Source organism: Amborella trichopoda, chromosome 2, assembly GCF_054954075.1.
Source record: "Amborella trichopoda isolate Santa Cruz 75 chromosome 2, AtrichopodaSantaCruz75HAP2 v2.0, whole genome shotgun sequence".
NCBI classification, from domain to species: Eukaryota; Viridiplantae; Streptophyta; class Magnoliopsida; order Amborellales; family Amborellaceae; genus Amborella; species Amborella trichopoda.
Genome location: NC_142337.1, coordinates 59,961,842 through 59,983,649, shown reverse-complemented (window position 1 = coordinate 59,983,649; position 21,808 = coordinate 59,961,842). Strand labels below are relative to the sequence as shown.

Sequence of the window (21,808 nt, the reverse complement as noted above, 5' to 3'; positions counted from 1 at the left end):
ACGATAAATCTCTAATTAGATGACTCACTTTAATCCCAGATAATTTTTTAATTTTTAAATCCTACTGCATATATTTTGAAAACTGACGTAATTTCAATCAAAATCTTTGAAAGATAATTTATTCTCACATCAACGTTTCTTAACAAATAATGTTTCTTTCCATGTATAGGATAAAAACAAATTCTCAAATAATTGCTTTTTATTTTTAATGATGGCCTTTTATCTAGATATTATATTGATACAAACGATAAACATTGATTCTAAAAAATCTTTTTTCTTGCTCAACTATATTACATCTCAAGTCTCAACAAAGAGTTTAATAGGAGTCTCTTTTTATATAGCCCTAATAAATATTTTTCTACACAAGGATAGGATTCTCTTTTATTACAAAATAAAAAAAATATGATACTTTCTTTTTTGAATTTTTAAATTTCGCAATGACCGAGATAAGGCTTTATGCAAATACAAACTAACAAAAAGATATTTTATTTTTATTGTTATTCTCAAATACGAATAAATAATATGGCATTTACATTTTTATTTCATGAATTCCATTTTTGAAAAATTTAAAAGTTATTTTAAGAATAATTTACAATCCACAATAGTTTCCAATGTTAATATTTTTAACTTGTTCATTACAGACTTTTGTTATTTAAAATCATTTCGTTTAAATTTTAATAGTGACTTGGAATTTTTCTTACCGAGTCCTAATGATAATAGATATGGTTTCCATTCATATATAGATGAAGATAAATTTAATTTTTTGAATTTCTTCCTAACTGTGGTTTGGATTACGAGTCCTTGCGTCAAATAAGAATTAACTACCGTTAAAATGAGGATGAGTTAGTAGTACAACTAAGATTAGGAAAGCCGAAGCTCTATATAAACTAGTGAAGCGGTTTTATTGGCTTAACTGGTAATCCAGCTGATTCAACCGCTCAAACCGCGCAAGTCACACGGGCTGAAAAAAAATGTGTTGAAAAAAAATAAAAAATAAAAACAAATAAAATCTACTAAAATTTTAAAAGCATATAAAGAATGATTAAAATAAAACATATTCGAATGAAGATGAAAATTAATGAAAAAAATGGATTTTAACCCATTTTATATTTTCTAATGGCTATTTTTTAAATTTTCTAAAAAAGATGGGAAAATATAAAAGTGAATATTAATGACCAAAACAATTTTAATCTTTACCATAATGTAAAGAATATTTAAAAATTCATTACAAATCAAATTCTTTATTTTTGAAAATTTATATACATTTTTTTGAATATATATATTTTTTAATATACCGATTAATCACCCAAACCGCCTAAAACCTCAATCTGACCGGGCGGTCAGCGGTTAGATTGGACGATTTTACGAACAATAATATAAACAGCTGATAAGAAAGATGGTCGGGACAAAAGAGTCGTAAGAATCATGAGAGAGAAAATTATAGAGAGGACACGAATTTATAGAGAGAGAAAGAGAGCGTCAACCAGCAAACTTTCAACAAATTTGTTATTGCCTGCCAAGCGCACGAAACCTTTCGATAGTCTTTCGGTTGCTTAGCAAACTCTATCGATAGTCTTCCCAATGAAATGGTTGCGTAGCAAACTCTAGCTCGTTCGAGGAGCTCAAGCCCACGAAACCTTTCGATGGTCTTTCCAATGAAATGGTTGCTTAGCAAACTCTAGCTCGTACGAGGAGCTCCAGCCCACGAAACCTTTCGATGGTCTTTCCAATGAAATGGTTGCTTAGCAAACTCTAGCTCGTTCGAGGAGCTCAAGCCCACGAAACCTTTCGATGGTCTTTCCAATGAAATGGTTGCTTAAATGGTTGCTTAGCAAACTCTAGCTCGTACGAGGAGCTCCAGCCCACGAAACCTTTCGATGGTCTTTCCAATGAAATGGTTGCTTAGCAAACTCTAGCTCGTTCGAGGAGCTCAAGCCCACGAAACCTTTCGATGGTCTTTCCAATGAAATGGTTGCTTAGCAAACTCTAGCTCGTACGAGGAGCTCCAGCCCACGAAACCTTTCGATGGTCTTTCCAATGAAATGGTTGCTTAGCAAACTCTAGCTCGTTCGAGGAGCTCAAGCCCACGAAACCTTTCGATGGTCTTTCCAATGAAATGGTTGCTTAGCAAACTCTAGCTCGTACGAGGAGCTCCAGCCCACGAAACCTTTCGATGGTCTTTCCAATGAAATGGTTGCTTAGCAAACTCTAGCTCGTTCGAGGAGCTCAAGCCCACGAAACCTTTCGATGGTCTTTCCAATGAAATGGTTGCTTAGCAAACTCTAGCTCGTACGAGGAGCTCCAGCCCACGAAACCTTTCGATGGTCTTTCCAATGAAATGGTTGCTTAGCAAACTCTAGCTCGTTCGAGGAGCTCAAGCCCACGAAACCTTTCGATGGTCTTTCCAATGAAATGGTTGCTTAGCAAACTCTAGCTCGTACGAGGAGCTCCAGCCCACGAAACCTTTCGATGGTCTTTCCAATGAAATGGTTGCTTAGCAAACTCTAGCTCGTTCGAGGAGCTCAAGCCCACGAAACCTTTCGATGGTCTTTCCAATGAAATGGTTGCTTAGCAAACTCTAGCTCGTACGAGGAGCTCCAGCCCACGAAACCTTTCGATGGTCTTTCCAATGAAATGGTTGCTTAGCAAACTCTAGCTCGTTCGAGGAGCTCAAGCCCACGAAACCTTTCGATGGTCTTTCCAATGAAATGGTTGCTTAGCAAACTCTAGCTCGTACGAGGAGCTCCAGCCCACGAAACCTTTCGATGGTCTTTCCAATGAAATGGTTGCTTAGCAAACTCTAGCTCGTTCGAGGAGCTCAAGCCCACGAAACCTTTCGATGGTCTTTCCAATGAAATGGTTGCTTAGCAAACTCTAGCTCGTACGAGGAGCTCCAGCCCACGAAACCTTTCGATGGTCTTTCCAATGAAATGGTTGCTTAGCAAACTCTAGCTCGTTCGAGGAGCTCAGCGTGTTAAAGAATACGTGATTTTTTTCCTCTTTAAATCTTCTCTACTTTTTCTTTCCGACTTTCTCCCTCTGAATTCGTTTAGGAGTTATATGGTTTTTGTTTTTGTTTTTGTTTTTAGTTGTAAGAGGTTTAAGGGCCTTTGACATGACCCTCTGGCGTTTCAAAGGAGGTAGTTGCTGACAGCCTATGGCAAGAAAAGAAACACAGACCAACCTCACACCTCAAACAATCCACAGATGTAAGAAAACCCTGAAGCTCAATACCTCACGGGAATGGTAACCTCTCTTTTCCCAATTTCACACTAATTAAATTTTTGTGGTTCTTGGTTTAGATTCATGTTCTTTCTTGTTTGAGTTCGAGGCTTTATTATTGGTAGCAAAGACAAAGAAAACTAATAAAAAATTAAAATCGAAATCGATAAACAAATTTATCCTTGAATCACACGAAGGACCTAAAGTTCTATATCAAATCCTATAGACCAAGCCATCCGGTGACAGGTAACCTTGAGAGTCATTTTTGGTGAATTTCATTCACCTCTTTTATATCTTTTTCTCTTTTTTTAGAGGGGTTAACCTCTTTTTATAGAGAACACATTTATTTTGTAACTCTCACATTCATGATTTATAAGAGTTGAGATCCAAGTGTAACTCCTGCTTTAATTCCCTTAAGTGTGGCTAATTAGAATAAACAAGTTGTTACCAAATTGTTAATCTTATGTAATGAGCTAAACCTGTCATGAAATAAACTAAACCTGTCATTAGTCCACTAATGATTCATATAATAGGAAGTCATCCAAGAATTCCCATAATTTACAAGTAATCCAAACACACCATTGAGTTTTCCCTCCAGTGATACTGGTTTTTCCCTCCAGCGATACATCCTATTAAAACTCAAAAAAAGATAATGTATATGACATTGCCTCATGTCAACCACATTGGATTTCACATATACTTCAATATGGTTTTTGTACCATTATTAAAAAAAAGAATTTCCAAGAGAAAAATGACCTGATGGGCCACATTTCCAACATTCATAGTTTATTTCATGCTTCTTGACATATTTTAAAAGCTAGTTAAATTTCCGTGGTTCTTGGTTTGGAACTTTGGATTCATGTTTTTTTTTGTGAGATTTCATAGTTTATTTCATGCTTCTTGGCGTATTTTCATGGTCTTGGGTTGGTTTAATTTCATGGTACTATATCGCTTCCTATATTTCACATGAAACTGAAGTAGTTAATTACCGTTATTTCCGTGGTTCCATGTGTGGTTTTTTTTTTTTTCCAATATTTATCCGAAAACAAGAATTAATAATTTCATATTGCCATAGAAACACAAGGTCATAAATTGAACACCGTCTAAATTACTGGATGGATAGTGATGATAAAAAGATAGTGAGACCCACTTGTCATTTTGAGGTGGTCCTACTCTCTATCAATCCATATTTGTCCCTTGTTTCTCTCTCTCCTCCCTACTCTTTTGGTTTAATTCTCTCTCCCCCTGCTCTGTTTTGGGTAAAACCTCTCCCCCCTGTGCTCTGTTTTGGGTGTACTCTCTCTCCCCCCTGTGCTCTGTTTGGGTAAACTCTCTTCCCCTGTGCGGTGATATCTATCTGTTGCAGTGTTGTGGGTAAATCCTCTCTCTCCCCCCACGTCACCATGTTTCCCCTTAGAAAATAGCATGAATCTGTTCAGTGTTCGCCAACCGGCCGGGTTGAACTCGAATCGGCTCGTGGTCGGTCTGGTTTTAGCTGGTTTTTGTAGTGAAGTTCCAAGATGTTGAAATATTTTAAAAAATAATTATTAAAATCCAAACAATTAGAAACTTATTTGTAATTTATTTTCTAATGTTTTTTATCTTTTTAGAAAAGATTGGAAAGTGTTTGGACCACAAATATTAACTTTTTACATTTTTCCTTTTTTTTTGGATTATTTTTAAAATACTCTTGAATTATTTAAAAAATACCCCAGCCTTTTTCAAAATCCATTTTTTCCAATACTTTTTTTAACTTTATTTAATTGTGTTTCGTTTAGGTTTATTCTAAACATATTGTTCATATTTTTTAATCAATTTCATATTTTATATTTTTAAATAAATTTTTGGCGCGGCTAAAAACTGCCCAGTTTTCCGGCTTACCCATAACTGGTTTCCGGCTTACCCATAACTTTTCATGGAACTTTCGTTAGTTTCTCTGCTCAATAATGGATAGAACATTTTTGCATCTTTCTTTACTTTCCATTTAAACAACAAAAAATAGGATTTGTTAGTCAATAAATAGTTATTTGCTCTATTCAATAATAAATTAGGAAACTACGCCCCACATATGGCAGAGGGAAAGTTAAACTACGCCCTAACATATAGCAGAGGGAAAGCTTGTCGCATAGCGTATGGGGTGTATAGACCATTTCCACCGTCCCTTCTAATCAATGATGGCCGAGATGATTATCTGGACTCGTCTTGGGCATCGGACTCTGGCGTGGTCCGAGCATGAATAACACGACATGGAGTAACACAAAGGGTGAGAAAACCTTAAAACTGTATTAAAAAAAAAAATGGTACAAAATAAAATAAAACTCATAAAAGTGAAACAACACGAAAAAATAAAATAAAAATCCAGATAATCTGAAAAATATAAAAACTATAGATTTACAAAAAAAATTCGTTTGTAATAAGATGAAAAATCCATGCCAAGCCCGTCTCAAGCCCCGATAAAAAGGGTGGATTATGTTAAATAGACAGCCAACGGAAAATTTTATCAAAACTTCGCATGAATATGAAAATCCAAAAAAGAAAAATACAAAAATAAGAAATTTTTAAATAAGAAATACTCATATATCATTATAAAAAATCCACATTTTATATATAATTTTAATGCATTGATCCCACAAGTTTAGACAAATTTTTATTTTATTTTTAATATGCCGGAGTAGTACCCGGATACTCGGCTTAGCCAGGGCCTAAGCCTGAGTAAATCGGTCTGATAGTTAAATACTGATATGCATAGTGTGTACTGTACATTGTGGACATGTCTGACTTTGGCAAGTCCAACAACAAGGATTGAAGGTCATAGTGACCATAGTCCTCATGACCAAGAAGATCCATAGTCATCGGTGTAGATCAAAACCCCCGTGGTGGAGCCAGCATAGAATCGACCATAAGAGTCGTCATATTTGTGGGTTACTCACTCTAGTCGCATCCGATTATTGAATAGATGGTGTTCAAATCACCAATTATAACTAGATTTTGTTTTTTTAGTAGTTACCTATATAAATAGTATGAGCACTAAATTTTTGTATTAAAATGAAAATTGAAGTACAAGATTGTTGTATTACAATAAAATTGCATGTTGGCTTTTAAGGTACCTTTTTATTTTTTTCTTTTTGAGTTGAGTAAAACCATTGAGCTGATAATTTCACAAATTGAATTCATCTAACAAAACTTCATATTTATCTTTATGAATTGCTTGCTTTATTCTAAATACATTACATAAAATATTAATAAAAAACTAAATGAAGAGTATATCTATGTTTTGTAGAGGAAAATCTTTATCTTGAAGAAGAAAGACGAGGGTGTGGAATATTTGAAGAAAGCAGTAAAATTGGGTCACCGAATCATATATGCATTGGGCTTGATACTCATCAATGAGGGCAAATTTTTGGAAGGTATCATGGAAAAGATTGAGCACTAAATTTCAGACTGTCGAAGGAGCATAAAATCCATTCTCAAATCCATATGGGTCAACCATAAGCTACAGTTATATATGCAACAATGAGAAATGCCAAAATCCGAGACTCATGGGTGGAATAGCAGAGGACTACGATGAATAATGTTGCTCCTCTAAATACAAGTGGACGCGTGAAGCGATTTTGTTATTAGTGAAAAACTTTAAATGCTGGTGGACGCGTGAGGTCGAACGATTTTGTTATTAATGGGAAACTTTAAGTTAGATTATTAGGAATGATCCAAGGTGGGCTTGGTGCATTATATTCCTTTAAAATATTTTGTAATTCTTTCCTATTGAGAATTAAATTTGTTGAGTGATTTCTTTTACTTTCATGTTGATTTTCTATTGGTAAAGCGTATGTATTTCCGCTTCGTCTAAATATTGTATAAATCAAATTACACCTTTTCTGCCTCCTCTAATTTCCTTACCCCTTATACGTTTAATAGCAAAACATAATTCCCTGGATTCCAAGGCTCAATTTCAGCTAGTTTTTTAGCTTCATATTTTGCAAGCGCATGTCTCCATAAATTCTACAAGCATTTAGAAAGGCTCAAAAAATGGCAGCATTTAGCTTGATAGGAATGACTTTAATGAGCTCATGAGCCTTCTCTGGACACCCAAAAGATCAACTATGAACCCATAATACTCTTGCCTAAATCCCTGGTTCTTAAGCATAATATAAAATATTAACCAATATCTTCTTAAGCATAATATCAAACGAGGTCTGACCTATTTGTGGCGTTTTTATGTTCTGTAGTATATAAAACAAAGTCCGGCTTGGACCTATTTTTAGCATTTTTTTGAATTTTTAGGGAGGCTAATACAATTGTAGTCCTCCTCGTTAAGGAGGTAGCATATTTGGCACAAGCTATAGCTTGGCGAACTCCTCCCCCATATTTTCTTACTACTCTCATGTTTTTTTGTTCTACCGGCACTCCCTATGAGAAGGCTGTATCTTGATAGTATTTCTAACTAACTTTTGGTAATCGTTTTCTATATATATTAGTAAAACGGAACTGATAGAGACTTGTCATCCCTACTGATTTACCCCAAAAAAAAAAAAAACAAAAAGGTTAGAATTTCGTGAAGCGTTAACATTAAAAAGAACAATAAATATATATATATATATATATAGAAGGAGAGCCCACACGGTTGTATGATAGGGGAGGGTTGGAGGAGTTCTCCTTATCTGTATGTTCGCTGCTACAATAACCATTAACAAGCACTTACACATATTGAAATAATTCAAATAATCAGTAGTTTACATATCCAAATCAATAATTTTTTACTTAACACAAGCCATAAGTTTCTTTCATAGAGCCATTAACTATGGTGCCCAAAGGTCATTGAACAACTTCTTAGCTTACTTCTCGTACTAATACTATATAAACCACCTTGCTTTATTTATAGTATTCATTCTTTATAAGGTTTCGTGAGAGAAGAGAGAAAACTAATTAAGTCTCGGTGGTTGGACTAATTGAGCAAATATTGGCAAGACACACCCAATAAACATCCACAAGCAATTGAGATGGAGAAGCTTTTCTCCCCCACTCCACTCTACTCCTTGAACGTGCTCAGCCACATTGAAATCCCCTGCACAAAAAACGCCTCCTTTAGTCTTTTTTACAAAATAATACAGGTTTCATTGTTTAACCAATCACCGAGTCAACTCAAATACTTGTCCCAGTCGGCACGGATCGGAAGCCAAATGATTCCGGCCTGAAGAACCATGAATTGCCCGATTCTCTATATTTTTTGTTTTTTATTTATTTTAAACAGTCACATGAGACCTTGGTAGGAATAAACCTCTATACATCATGTTGTGGATCCCTCACCACCCTGGTTAAAGGCAATCCTCGAGTCTTATAATTTTTTCTTAATATGTAAATATTACTTATTTATATAAGGTTGCAACCTTATAATGTTGAAATATGGTGTATATCAAAAATCCTGTAGTCGATAGGGTTCTAGCACATGAGAACCCTCCAGCTGATCATCTCGACCTTGAGATGAAAGAGCATGAGGAATAAAAAAAATCCAAGTCCAAAAAATAGTGCATCTTGCAACAAGTTATATGGACCATCTATTTAAAGATTTTCAAGTGTTTCTTGATTTGTTCGATCTATACTATTTTTTAAATTTTAAATTTTATAATAGAAAATAAAAACTTGATCTGCTCGATCTGTACCATTTTTACAATTTTAAATTTTATAATCTCTAAGTAAATTTTTTAGGTGCGCCCTAGTTCTACAGTACAACTTTATACAAACTGCATCCATACATGCACCTTCCAACTCGGACTCGTCCAGTTGGAACCGGGGGGACTCAGGCTAGGGCCTGTTGCAAGTTGTTGCCCAAGTTCGGCTTTTTAAGCACCAACAGATACGTTCCCATTCGTTAATGACAAAACATAGCTCTAAAACCTTGGGTTTTCTAACCAAAATCATAGTGACGAGGCCCTTAAACCCTACGCAGTAATTTTAAAAATTGAAAAAAACGGAACTTGGCTCATAAAAAATGAGAGAATCAGGCTTGAAGGCACTCACCTCGTGTATCAGTGTCTCCACAAGCAGCTAGTATGGTAGATCGTACATCCCCAACAGTGGCCTTGTTGTAAAATAAGAAGTTAGATAGAATCCCATCAATGCAACTGAGCACCAACTGTGTCTCTGTTAGGCAAGGCCCATTGCAGTATTCGTCTGTCTTTTCGTATGGAACGTTGATCGTACCAGCCTCTGATAGTCGGAATGATTGCTCACAACTATCGTATATCTTTTTTCGCCAAAGGATCATTTCCCCCATATTATTATGGATATAATCATACCCAATTAAAACAAATATTCAAGAAATCTCTAATCATCTTATAAGTTTCTGGTCAATTTCTTGTCTGTACGGTTGGGTAGGATTTTTTTTTGTTTCCCTTTTTGGAACTGTTATTGTTGGGTAGGACTTTGTTGAAGAATATTATGTTGAGTTAGGTACGACTTTGTGAATGAAAGGAATCGAGGCAACATTGGCATCTACATGATCTTAGTTATAGATGGGATCCTGCCTAAGCTAAACATTGAATGATGCGAGGTCATTGAAATTCTTGATTGGTGTTAATATTTGATATAAAGTGTGTAGATTTGATGTTGGTCATTTTGGCTATTTCCCTAGAAATGATACAAAGGATGGGCTTTATTTGCAAGTGTTATTTTAATTGGAAATCTTGCGGCGTGTTTATTTCATTGAACCAGTAGCTTCAAGAACTGCAGCACTTCTGGGGTTTGTTTATGGGAAGTGTGATGTTATTTCGGAAGTCGGGGATTCCGGCAGCTTCCAAGACAACATCACTTTCGGCCTGTTTTGTGAATGCCATTGATTTTATGCTTTTCATGGAAATGGTGGCTTCCAAAGAGTGGGGATAGGGATCTTTAGTAGCTCCCTATTCCACAAAATAAACACGTCTTTAATAAAGAGTGATTTATGTATGGATTTTAAAATTTTAGGTAAAATATAAAATGCTCCACTTATACACAAAAATTATAAAGAAAGTCGGTTAACCCACCTTCTTTTATTTTTTCCAAAATTACCTTCCAGTCAATTCAAATTTTGATTTTTATTTTTTTGGTATTTTCGTTAGTAAAACAATGCATTAAAGTTTGGGGCACTGCACAACTAACAAAAAAAAAAAATTAAAATCTGGGTTGACCAAAGGCAATTTTGAATTTTTTTTTTTTTAAAAATGCTTGTTAACTGATATTCTTCGTAATTCCTGCTTGCAGACAGAGGATTTTGTATTTTACCTAAAATTTTAAGATCCCTATGTAAATCACTCTAAAAGAAATGGGTGCCCAAGTCTGTCAGACACTAGGCCAAGCATAGCAATACCGTTAATAAAAGGTTAGAAATATTTGATACTAGACAGGTTCCCGTGGTTTGAGTTCTGAACTTGGAAACTTGCCGAGTCTGAGGGACTCGAGCGAATCCATGTAAAAAAAGACCGAGTTTTGATTAACTTGCAATGTACAAACTTACCATTCGATTGTTAAAGCAAAGCAATGCCTGGGAGACGATCTGGCTTGGATCTTGTAAATCTCCATGCACTGCATCGAACAAGAGGTGTTGGAGTGATAAATATTTGAAAGTATTAAAATTAAATAAATGTACATAAATAACTCCTGTGTGAACCCACCTAAGTTGCAGCAAAGAATGGCTACAATGATGAACTCTATTCCAGAACGCATGCCTTTTGGAGACGACAAAGCCATGAAGAGAGAGAGAGAGAGAGAGAGAGAGAGCAAATGCGTTATGTGTGGGGTGAAAGGTTTTAGTGTGGGGTGTACATATATATAATTCATTTCATGCACAATATTTATATGAACAAGCACACGTGTGAATCACCACAAGGCAAACATTTCACTTCAATCTTCTCGATTGGGAGATCCATGCCTTGTGAAATCCAACGAACCTATACTATCCATTTACTCCCTCGACATAATTTACACTAAGAATATCTTTTAATCTTAAATCTTGGGGATGTGATATTGAGAACCCTGCAACCAAACTCAAAGGGAGAAAAAAAGAAAAGAAGAAAAAAAAGAAGTCACTCTCTATGTGCGTGAAAAAAAATGCATCTCAAGATTGGATTGGAACCATCCAATATTGAGAAGGAATGATCTAGATGTTCAAGAGCTTATCACTAGAAGTTCAACATCTAGTTATCACTGGATGGATCCCACAATTTCGAATGAAAAAGAATTCTCCAAAATGTTTTACCTGAGGGAGTAAATATATCATATACTCCTGCACGGGAGCATGGTACACGCGCTAAAAAAATTGATAGATCAAGAAAGTCCATTCTGAGTCGAATTGTCTACACGTGTGACTAAAGGCTGCTTGAAGATGGTGAAATGTTGGGCCCTATCGATGGCATCCGACAGTCGGATCTACCTCGCTCCATCAAATACAATGAATCTAGACTGTTCAATTGAACGATGATGCTAGGAAAAAAGAGGGGTCGGTGGTTGTGGAGGAATTCACCAAACGTTACTTGCTCTGGACTTTGGAGTGGAGTGTTTCAATAATCAAACCTAAGCTTCCTTTTTAGCAACTTTTCATATTCGAAAGAGTCTAATCACGAAACAAGTTTTAAATGAGGAAAATAACTTTATTCTAAAACCAATGCGCCATTGATTCTACCAACCAATTTCCGTGAAGTTGAATATACGTGAAATTACTGAATCCCCCCGAAGCTGGAACAATTTCTCCAAAAATACCACCTTGAGAAATGAGAAGTCTCTCACACCCCTTAACCCCGAAACACAATTTTGTTTAATTGCACCCATTGGGACACTATCAAGAATAATTTATAGCAAAAATGCTCTTATTAAATGAAACAAACAGTAAAATTAATTCAAAGTTCATATAAAAAAAGAGACCAGTTTAAATTGGTTAGCACTTTGACAATTTGCATCCTTATATCCTGGACTCAATTCTTACAATCAGCGTTACTCAATTCTTACAATCAGCGTTCTATTCTTACAATCTGCATTTCTCGAAAACCTCGAAGAAGGCGCGGTCTATGAGGACTACATCAAGCCACTACAATCAGCATTTCTTGAAAACCTCGAAGAAGGCGCGATCCATGAGGACTACATCAAGCCACGCAAGGAAAGAAATAAAGGAAAAGTAGGTATGTGGTGATGAATCAATTCACCCGCAAGGGGAAGAGAGAGAGAGGGTTGGGTGAAGCAACAACTTCAGCTAATGGCTCCTCCTCAGCGTTTAAGGTGGCAATGGGCCTCGGCTGGGCCAGCCCTAGTTCAGACCTGGTCTTTGTTCCCAAGCTGGGCCGCACCAAAAATAAATAAATAAAAAAGTTGGAAAAAAAGAGGGCCGGGATGCCTGGCCTCACACCACATCACAATGGACGACTAGAAATTATTAAACTAATTGACCTGGCCACTCTAGGGATAGAGAGAGATTAAAGGGAGGCCTGGGATGTATATTTAGAGATAGAAAATAAAAGGGAAATAGAGAGTGGGAGAGGGAGAGATGAATGTTTTAGTTGATTTTGTAATCCCATTTAATAAGGATACTTCTGTTATAGATTAATATAAAAAGTATCATGGGGATCAGGGGTGGCAATGGATCCAGACCCGACCCGGGACCTGAGGGGTAGACTTGATCCGGGTATGGGTCTAAAAATTAGACACGACAGGTCGGGTTCGGGTGTGGTAAAATTTTTTGGGTCCCAATAAATAAAATATATTTAAATATAATTAAATACATTAATTTTTTGGTCGGGTCCAATTGGGGACCGGTTGCCACCCCTATGGTAGATGCAGTGAAAAAAAAAAAAATAAATAAATATTAAATTATGTTTGCAGTAAGGAGTGTGAAAGACTTTTCGGGTTATTGTGGGGAGATTGTTTGAGTTGCGATATCTAGCAATTTTCCCTTCCGTATGTATACATGTGGGATAAAAGGGTACTTGCATGCGCGAACGCACATCTCTCTCGCCCTCTGTACAGTTCATAGCCACCTTTTTAGGCTTAAGAAGGTAAAGTAACCTTGGGATGCAGTGAAAAAAAGAAAAATTATGCTTTAAGTAAGGAGCGTGAGATGCTATTCAATAGGGGGTATTTTGAGAAAATTGTTCTAGTTTGAGATTCAATTTCCCCTGATGCGTACATGTAGGATAAAAAATTCTCTCTCTCCACGTACAGGGATACGGAAGAAAGTGTGTTTTGGGGTAATAAGTGTGAGAGACTTTCCAATAGGGGAGTCAATGGGTCGGCTCGGGTCTAGGGTTGGTCTGGACCCAGACCCAACCGGACTAATTCCCACATAGACTTTAACCTGACATAGACCGGGTCGAGTGCAAGTGACTTGGACTTGGGCCCGAGTCTGGAAATTAAAAAACAAAAATTTCTAGATTTATTGATTTTTATCTTTTTTTTGGATGGACCACATACAAGATGCCTCGAGGAACGCAACTTTAGTCATGTGTCCCCCCAACGCATAAAGCAATATTCTTATTTTTTTTATTTATAGAGAGATGATGTACTGTTGAATTATTAAAGAAGAAATGAAACCCTCTCCCAAGATTACTGTCAATGTCGTGAGACTAATGATCGCAGAGTGAAGGATTTCCCAGAACAATAAGAACTCTCTGTATGTTACATCTCCATAGCCATGAAAGATATACTTATAGAGGATAGAGAAAGCCGTTCTCCAATGTTCGGCTTTCTCCTTAAAATTCTGAGAAATGTGGCCATGTAATCCTGGGATGTGGATGGTTATTTTTTGCTCGTTAGATAACTGTACTTTCTCTTTCTAAGAAGGGCCCTTATTTAGTGATAAACATAATATTTAGATAAAGATTAAAGAGAGAAAAAATAGCAAGTATGAAGGCCCAAGGCCACCCATACGTACCCACATCTCCCACTTGGCCATGAAGGATGTGGATTGTTATTTTCTGCTCGTTAGATAACTGTACTTTCTCTTTCTAAGAAATGCCCTTACCTAGTGATAAGCATAATATTTAGATAAAGATTAAAGAGAAAAAAAATAGCAAGTATGAGGGCCCATGGCCACCCATACGTACCAACATCTCCCACTTGGCCATGAAGGCCAGATATATTGATATAATACTACTTAATGAGCATATCTTTGTTATGAGACTTTTCACGCTAGTGCAGTTATACAGCTCATAACAAAAAATATCTACAGTCATGTCGTGAGTTTTTCACGCTAATGTGGCTTTTCCTGTCATGACCAAGACATCAAAGAAAAATATTTTTAAGTCTCATCAAAGCTACATGCTTTGATAATATTTCTGCACTCAATCCCTTTGTTAAAGGGTTTGCAATCATATCTGAAGATGGCAAATAACTTACAGTTATTTTATTTTTTTCAATAATATCATAAATATATTGATAATCAATTTTAATGTATTTACCCTTGGAACTATAAACTTCATTTTTAATTGATGAGATAGTAGCTTGATTATCACAAAAAAATTTAACAGGTCCGTCGGCTATATCCAGCTTCAAATCATTTATGAAGCGTTTAATCTAGACGGCATAAGTTGTAGCAATGCTACAAGCAATCTACTCGGCTTCCATAGTATACCGAGCTACACAACCTTGTTTCTTGTTAGACCAAGAAACACATCCACCTCCAAAGAGGAATACAAATCCTGAGGTTGATTTTCTATCATCTGGGTGTCTTACAAAGTCGGCATCAGAGTACCTAGTAACCTCTAAGTTGTCAGCTTGGAAGCATAACTTGTTATTTTTAGTTTTCTGAATATATCTAAATATCTTTTTTACGGCTTGCCAATGAGTCATCCAATGATTACTCTGAAATCTACTTACAAGACCATATGCATGACTCAAATCAGGTCTTGTACATAACATGACATAATTTATGTATCCTTTGAGCATATGGAATTCTTTCCATTTCAATTTTGTCACTATCATTTAATGGACACATTTTCTTTGACAATTTTAAGCCTTTACAAACTGGTGTATCTATGGGCTTGCAATTTTCAATCTTAAATCTATTTAAAATACTTTCTAAATAATTTTCTTGAGATAAATATAGAAGTCTTAAATTTCTATATTTTGTTAATTTAATGCCTAATCCATATGAGGCTTCTCCTATATCTTTCATCTCAAAATGGGAACTTAGCCATGATTTGGTATGGTTAATCATATCAATATCATTACCGGCTATCAAAATATGATCTACATACAGTGATAATATAACAAAATTGCTCTCACTATTCCAAACATATACACAATGGTATAACCTATTGGCTACATAACTAATTTCAGTTATTGCATTATGAAAAGTAAAATACCATTGCCTAGAACAATGTTTTAGATGGTATAAAGATTTCTTAAGCTTGTATACTTTTCTTTCTTGGCCTTTAATTAAATATCCTTCTTATTGTTTCATGTATATGTCTTCTTTTCATTCTCCATTTAAAAAAGTTATTTTGACATCCATCTGAAATAATTCTAGATCATAATATGCAACTAATGCTAGGATGATCCTAATAGATGAAAATTTTGCTACTGGAGAATAAGTCTCTACATAATCTATACACTCCCTTTGGGTAAATCCACTAGCTACCAACCTAGCTTTATATTTGTCAATAGATCCATTGACATTAAGTTTTTTCTTTAGGACCCATTTACAACCAATAGCTTTTTTATCTTTAGGGAAGTCAACCAACTCCCAAACTTGATTTCTTTTAATTGAATCAAGTTCATCATTCATGGCTTGAGTCCACTCAGTTGAGTCATATGAGCTAATAACTTCACTATAACTTCGAGGTTCATCTATTGTATCCTCATTCATTGAAGAATAATTATCTTCATTCATAAATACATAAAATTCTTCTAAAGTCGTAGGTGGGGCTCTAGTTCTTTTAAGCCAGTCTGGTATACTTGATTCAATTGAATCATTCTTACTAAATGTAGAGGAAGTTTGAGAAACATAGTCTTCCAAACCCTTATCTTTATCAATTTCATGTAAGTCAACAGGCTTATTTAAAATATTTTTATCATCTATATTTTTTAAGAAATGAGCACCATGACTCTTTACTAATGATCTAGTATCATGGTTATATAATCTATACCCCTTAAAATTTCATGAATAGCTTATAAAAGAGCATTTTATAGTTTTACTTTGTAATTTATCTCTATTTTGTGGTGGTATAAGCACATGTGCCCAAAAACCCCAAACTTTCAATATAGTAAGTTGAAGTTTCCTACCTGTCCATAATTCATATGGGGTCATGTCTATAGATTTAGTTAGGACACGATTAATAATATACAGTGCAGTGTTGAGAGCCTCACCCCAAAAATGATAATTTGAATAGCTCATCATGGACCTAACTATGCCCATTAGAGTTCTATTTCTCCTTTCAGCTACACCATTTTGTTGTGGTGTATATGGTATGGTTGTTTGGTGAATTATACAATGCTCCTTACAAAATTTAGTAAATAAGGCGGAGCAATATTCACCTCCCCTATCTGTTCGAAGAATTTTAATATGTCTACCTAACTGATTTTCTACCTCAGCTTTATATTCTTTAAATGTTTCTAATGCATCTGATTTTTTACTAATTAAGTATACATGTCCATAACATGAAAAATCATCTATAAATATTATGAAATATTTCATACCTCTATGTGTTTTTATATTTATTGGGCCACATATATCAGAGTGAACAATACTAAGTAGCTCACTAGACCTTTTCCCTTTAGAAAAAGACTTCTTAGTTAATTTACCAAAAATACACGGCTCGCATGTTTTGAACATAATTTCTCCTAAATTGGGGAGTAAGCATCTTTTAACCATTTGATTCATTTTATCTTTATTGGCATGTCTTAATCTTAAGTGCCATAAATATGAATCATCTATAAAGTAAAAGCATCAAAAGAGGCATCAGAATAACCAGAAAAAGATGAACTTTCATTAACATTCAGTCGGTACAAATTGTCAACTTTAGTACCGTACACCAATGCTCTAGAATGCTTCCCAATTGTGACCTGCCCAGACCTGAACCTTATTTTATAACCCTTGTCGTCTAGCCTAAGGACGAAAATCAAATTGCCCCTCATAGTGGGCGCATACAATGTTTCAATCAATAAGAGATTTGTTCTTCCTGGTAAACGCAGCTTGAAAGTACCGACGCCCAGTATATTGCAGTATGTGTTATTTTCCATGTAAATCCGTTGGTTACAAGCTGCAATCTCCTTCAATTCTGTAAATCCATCCTTAGTCCTCGAGACATGTCGATTGGAGGTTGAGTCGACTCACCAATTTCTTAGGTCATGGTCGGCAACTATTGATTCTAGGACTACGCAGATCAAGTCATTTCTTTTATTTCGATTATTTCGAACAAGGTTGTTATTTTGGTTCCTATTTTTATTTTTTAGCTTTGGACAATTAAACTTGATGTGCCTAATTTCCTTACAATAAAAACAGGTCTTCTCAACCTTATTCTTTTGATTTTTAAAATTTCTCCCCTTTCCCTAGTACCTATTATTTTTTTGATTATTGAAAGGTTTTTTAGGGATCTGAAAAGATGAACTTTGGGCAAAGTGAAGCTCATTTGACTTCTTCATCATTCTTCTCTCATCTTCAATACTGAGATGTATGGGAAGATTTAACATAATTATCCCTTGTGCAGAATGGTTCAATGAAATTACAACAGACTCCCAAAACGGAGGAAGACTGTTAAGGACAATCGATACTTGCATGCGATTGGAGACTGGATTATCGGTTACAGCAAGGTCATTTGCAAGCACTGCCATTTTATTGACATGTTCGATTACTGAGTCTGATTCTTTCATTCTATAAGAATTGTATTTTTTTATCAACAATTGCACATGGGTCTTAAAAGTGGTCACATACTTTTTAGATAAGGTACCCATCATACTTTGAGCTGTGGTGTGATCCTCAAATACTGTAATTAAATCATCTTCCACAAAGCTTAACATAGTAGTCGTAGCTAGTTTATCATCGCTTTCTGGCTTGACCATTGGCATTAGGCTCTAAGACTGGTGGTTCTGTTTCTAGGACATAATATACCCTATCTTGAAAAAGAATATATCCAATTTTTCTTTTTCACATAGAAAAATTGATCCAATTGAGTTTTTCAAGCTTGGATAGTTCTAACATGACTATCCTAGATGCGATTTTAAATTTTTAGATAAGACCTAAAAGTTCAAAAAAAATTAATTGTGTTTAAGAAAGGGTTGTCTGTTAGTTAAATCAATAGGTTTGCCAATTCTCAGTGAGTTGCAACCTCAAAGAAAATTTTTCTCGAATTGTTTATGTTCGCAATGCTGTGATGCAACAAAAAATTGATAAAGTAAGATAATAACTACTTTATGTCAAATCTTGCATAAGAATAATTTTCATAAATATGTGAATATGTCTCAGCACAAGAGAGAGAGTCTACAATGACATTTGATATTTTTCAACAAAAATATGGCATTGCATAATCACAAAAAAAAAAATAATAATAATAATAATTCACAAAATCAAGATCATGAAATTTTCTTAACTTAAAGAGACCAAATCATAAGATAATTATGGAATGCAATGATAATTATTATGCAAAAGAGACCAAAGGCATAGGATAATCATTCAAGGTAATGAATTATCATGCAAATAAAATATGCCTAAATATCTCAAAATTATAAACCAAGCATGCAAAATAAATATATAAATCAACATCAAAATTTAGAGGTTAAAATTAACATAAACCCTTTGAGGCAGAGTTTGTGTTTTAGACAAAACACAATTGTTTCCCTGTAAAACAAACTTTAGTGGACTTTTGTGTAAAAAAAAAAAAACAAACCAAAATTCACAGAAATTTCAGTGAATTTAACTGTGATATTGAAGGGGCTTCTTATCCTTCTTAAAGTAAGAAGAAAAACTTGATGCAGTCTCAAAATTTTGAGAAAATAGAGAGAAGGCGTGGGACGGAGAAAGCCTAGTATAATCGCAAAAGATTTTAAAAAAAACTCGTTGCAATCACAAAATTTTGGGAAGCCTATGCTTATGTATAGAGAAGGTTTGAGGTTAGAGCCTTGAACCCTAATTCCATGTCAGAAGAAGTTGTAGTTGTTGGGAATAGGACGCAACAAGATTATTGAGACAGGGGACACTATCTCTCTCTAAGAGATAGCGGTGCAAGGGGGTAGACGGGGAGGAGCCCTGTTTCTTCTATTTCGTTTTTTTTCTCTTCATGTACTACGAATTGCAGACTCTGAAAGTGAACAGACCCAGGTGAAGACACTATTTCCCGACTCAAACAGCGAGCAAAAATGTTTCTCTTTCTTGATTCTAGGCGAACTCAGCCTGAAAATGGAGAAATGCCAGGAATCCGCGTATTGACGTGTGCCGCAATAAAGAAAACGGACAATGATTTTGAACAATAAATTTGTTTCTCTCTCTAGATTCTAATGAAACCAGATGAAGAAGGAGTATATGTTAAGGATAAAAAAAAAAGGAAATAAATAATAGAGGATCAAAAAATAAAAATAAAAAATAAAAAATAGAACCTGATACCTATTGGTTATGAGCCCACCACGCTTCCACAACCTGCTCTGATACCAATGTTGAATTATTAGGGAAGAGATGGAACCCTCTCCCAAAATTACTGGTAATGTCCCAGAGTGAAGGTTTCCAGAGCAATGAGAACTCTATGTGTGTTACATCTCCATGGCCATGAAATGCCTAGTTAGAGGAGGTCGTTCTCCAATGTTCGGCTTTCTCTTTAAAACTCTGATACAGGTGGCTCTATCTCTTTAAAACTCTGATAAACGTTACCCTATAATCCTGGGATATGGGTCCTGGGATATGGGTGGTTATTTTCTGCCAGTTAGATAATGATACTTTTCTTCTCTAAGAAGGGCCTATTTAGTAATAAACATAATATTTATTATAGAGATTAAGAGAAAAAAAATAGCAAGTATGACGGCCCCATGGCCAACCATATTGTACCAACATGTACCCTATCATTTGATATTACGTAGGAATTATATACTATAAGATCATTATTTTTGGAGTAAGGAGGTCACAATCACATTTAACATGTACCTTATCATTTGATATTATGTAGGAATTATATACTATAAGATCATTATTTTTGGAGTAAGGAGGTCACAATCACATTTAGCCTTCAGATGTGAGATCTGATAGTTTGGAGTGTGTCACAAAGTTTTATTAGTTATATTTAATATATTAACTATCTTTTTATTCTTCTGTATTATATTTAATTCCTAATTTAATTTATTACTTTTAAAATAAGAATTTTTATTTTTATAATAAAGTTTCAATTTTATTTTGTCCATAAAATATAAATTTTTTCTTAATCTTGTCTCTGCATTGGAAAATTATTTATTAAGACTCTATTCCTACTAAATCTTATTGATCAATATATTATTTAAACGTGAAAATTTGTCATTAAAAATAGGGAAATTGTCATAAATATACTTTTAATTTCTGTCTAATTAGAAAAATACCCTCAACTTTCATAAATTTCATCCATACCCTTTTTTCTTAATTTTGACATTGTGTTTTACTAAAATAGACTTAACGGTAGTCGTATTACAGTGAATGCCCTATTATAAAGCACCACAATGCATAGTAATATGCCTACTGTGAAGCTTATTTTGGTAAAAAGATATATCAAAAATTAAGAAAAAAAGGGTGTAAACGAGGTTTATGAAAGTTGAGCATTTTTTTTTTCAATTAAACGAAAATTAAGATATATTTCTGATAATTTCCCTTAACAATAAAATCATTTAATTTGATAACTTATTTTTGTCCTATACATGCAAAGTAATTTTATTTTTTTAGAAAACTATATTGTGAGGATAAATTATCTCTCAAAACCCTTGAATTTAAATTATGGGAAAGGTTTCTATACTTCTCCTACTATCCAGTCGTCCAAGTTTGATCAAGAGAACCACTCACCGTTTGATCTTAGATCCAACGTCTCAAAGTATTCTATTTTTCGTTTGTTTTATACAAATTGTATGAATATGAAATTTGGTATGTGCCATCTTCTCATAGGGGAGCATCTATAAAAAATATTAAAAATAATTTTTTGATAAAATATAATAACCAAAATATCCCTTGAATCTTTCAGGGGTATTTTAGTCATTTTATTTCATTAGAAATATTTTTAAATATTTTTCAATAGTGAGAGTTTAATAGAGGATTAGACGTACAAAATTTGGTATCAAAATGGTTTATAGGAAAAAAATTAAAAATAAAATAGCGTAGAGACATGACATTGTGATTGGGGCAATCTTAACCGTCCATCCAGAATGGATAGTTGGATAAGGGGAAGTATATAAGTTTTATGTCGTAGAAGAAGCATAGAAAACTTGCCCTTAAATTATATAAATTTTAAAGAAATAAAATGTGTAATTTAGATTTAAATGTGGAAGATCATGGTTGATATGATTAGAAGTCCGTTGGTGATCGGATTAGTTTGTCAAGAGTCGTAAGTTTAAATAGATATGGAGTTTTTTTTTTTTTTTAAGAGTAAGGTTGAGGGTCGACCTATTCTATTAATATTAAATTTAGGAG

The 21,808-nt window shown here is 34.6% G+C and overlaps 1 protein-coding gene and 1 long non-coding RNA gene across 3 annotated transcripts; one reads left to right on the top strand and one right to left on the bottom strand.

The window, feature by feature from the left end:
• Positions 1-1,895: 1,895 nt before the first annotated feature.
• Positions 1,896-7,021, top strand: LOC148783396 (uncharacterized). Of its 2 annotated transcripts, XR_016049854.1 has the most exons (3): positions 1,896-2,985; positions 3,090-3,246; positions 6,503-7,021. It is a non-coding gene; the product is annotated as an uncharacterized LOC148783396 (long non-coding RNA). The 2 variants fall into 2 exon arrangements; XR_016049853.1 differs by lacking the exon at positions 1,896-2,985 and having other exon boundaries at positions 3,006-3,246.
• An 879-nt stretch (positions 7,022-7,900) lies between these two features.
• On the bottom strand, positions 7,901-11,025 carry LOC18445099 (uncharacterized). Its single transcript, XM_006855245.4, has 4 exons — positions 10,869-11,025; positions 10,712-10,779; positions 9,238-9,463; positions 7,901-8,284 (listed from the first exon to the last, which is right to left on the bottom strand). The coding sequence occupies exons 1-4, from the start codon at positions 10,942-10,944 to the stop codon at positions 8,142-8,144; spliced, it is 513 nt and encodes a 170-aa protein (XP_006855307.4). The 5' UTR covers positions 10,945-11,025; the 3' UTR covers positions 7,901-8,141.
• Between the last annotated feature and the right edge of the window lie 10,783 nt (positions 11,026-21,808).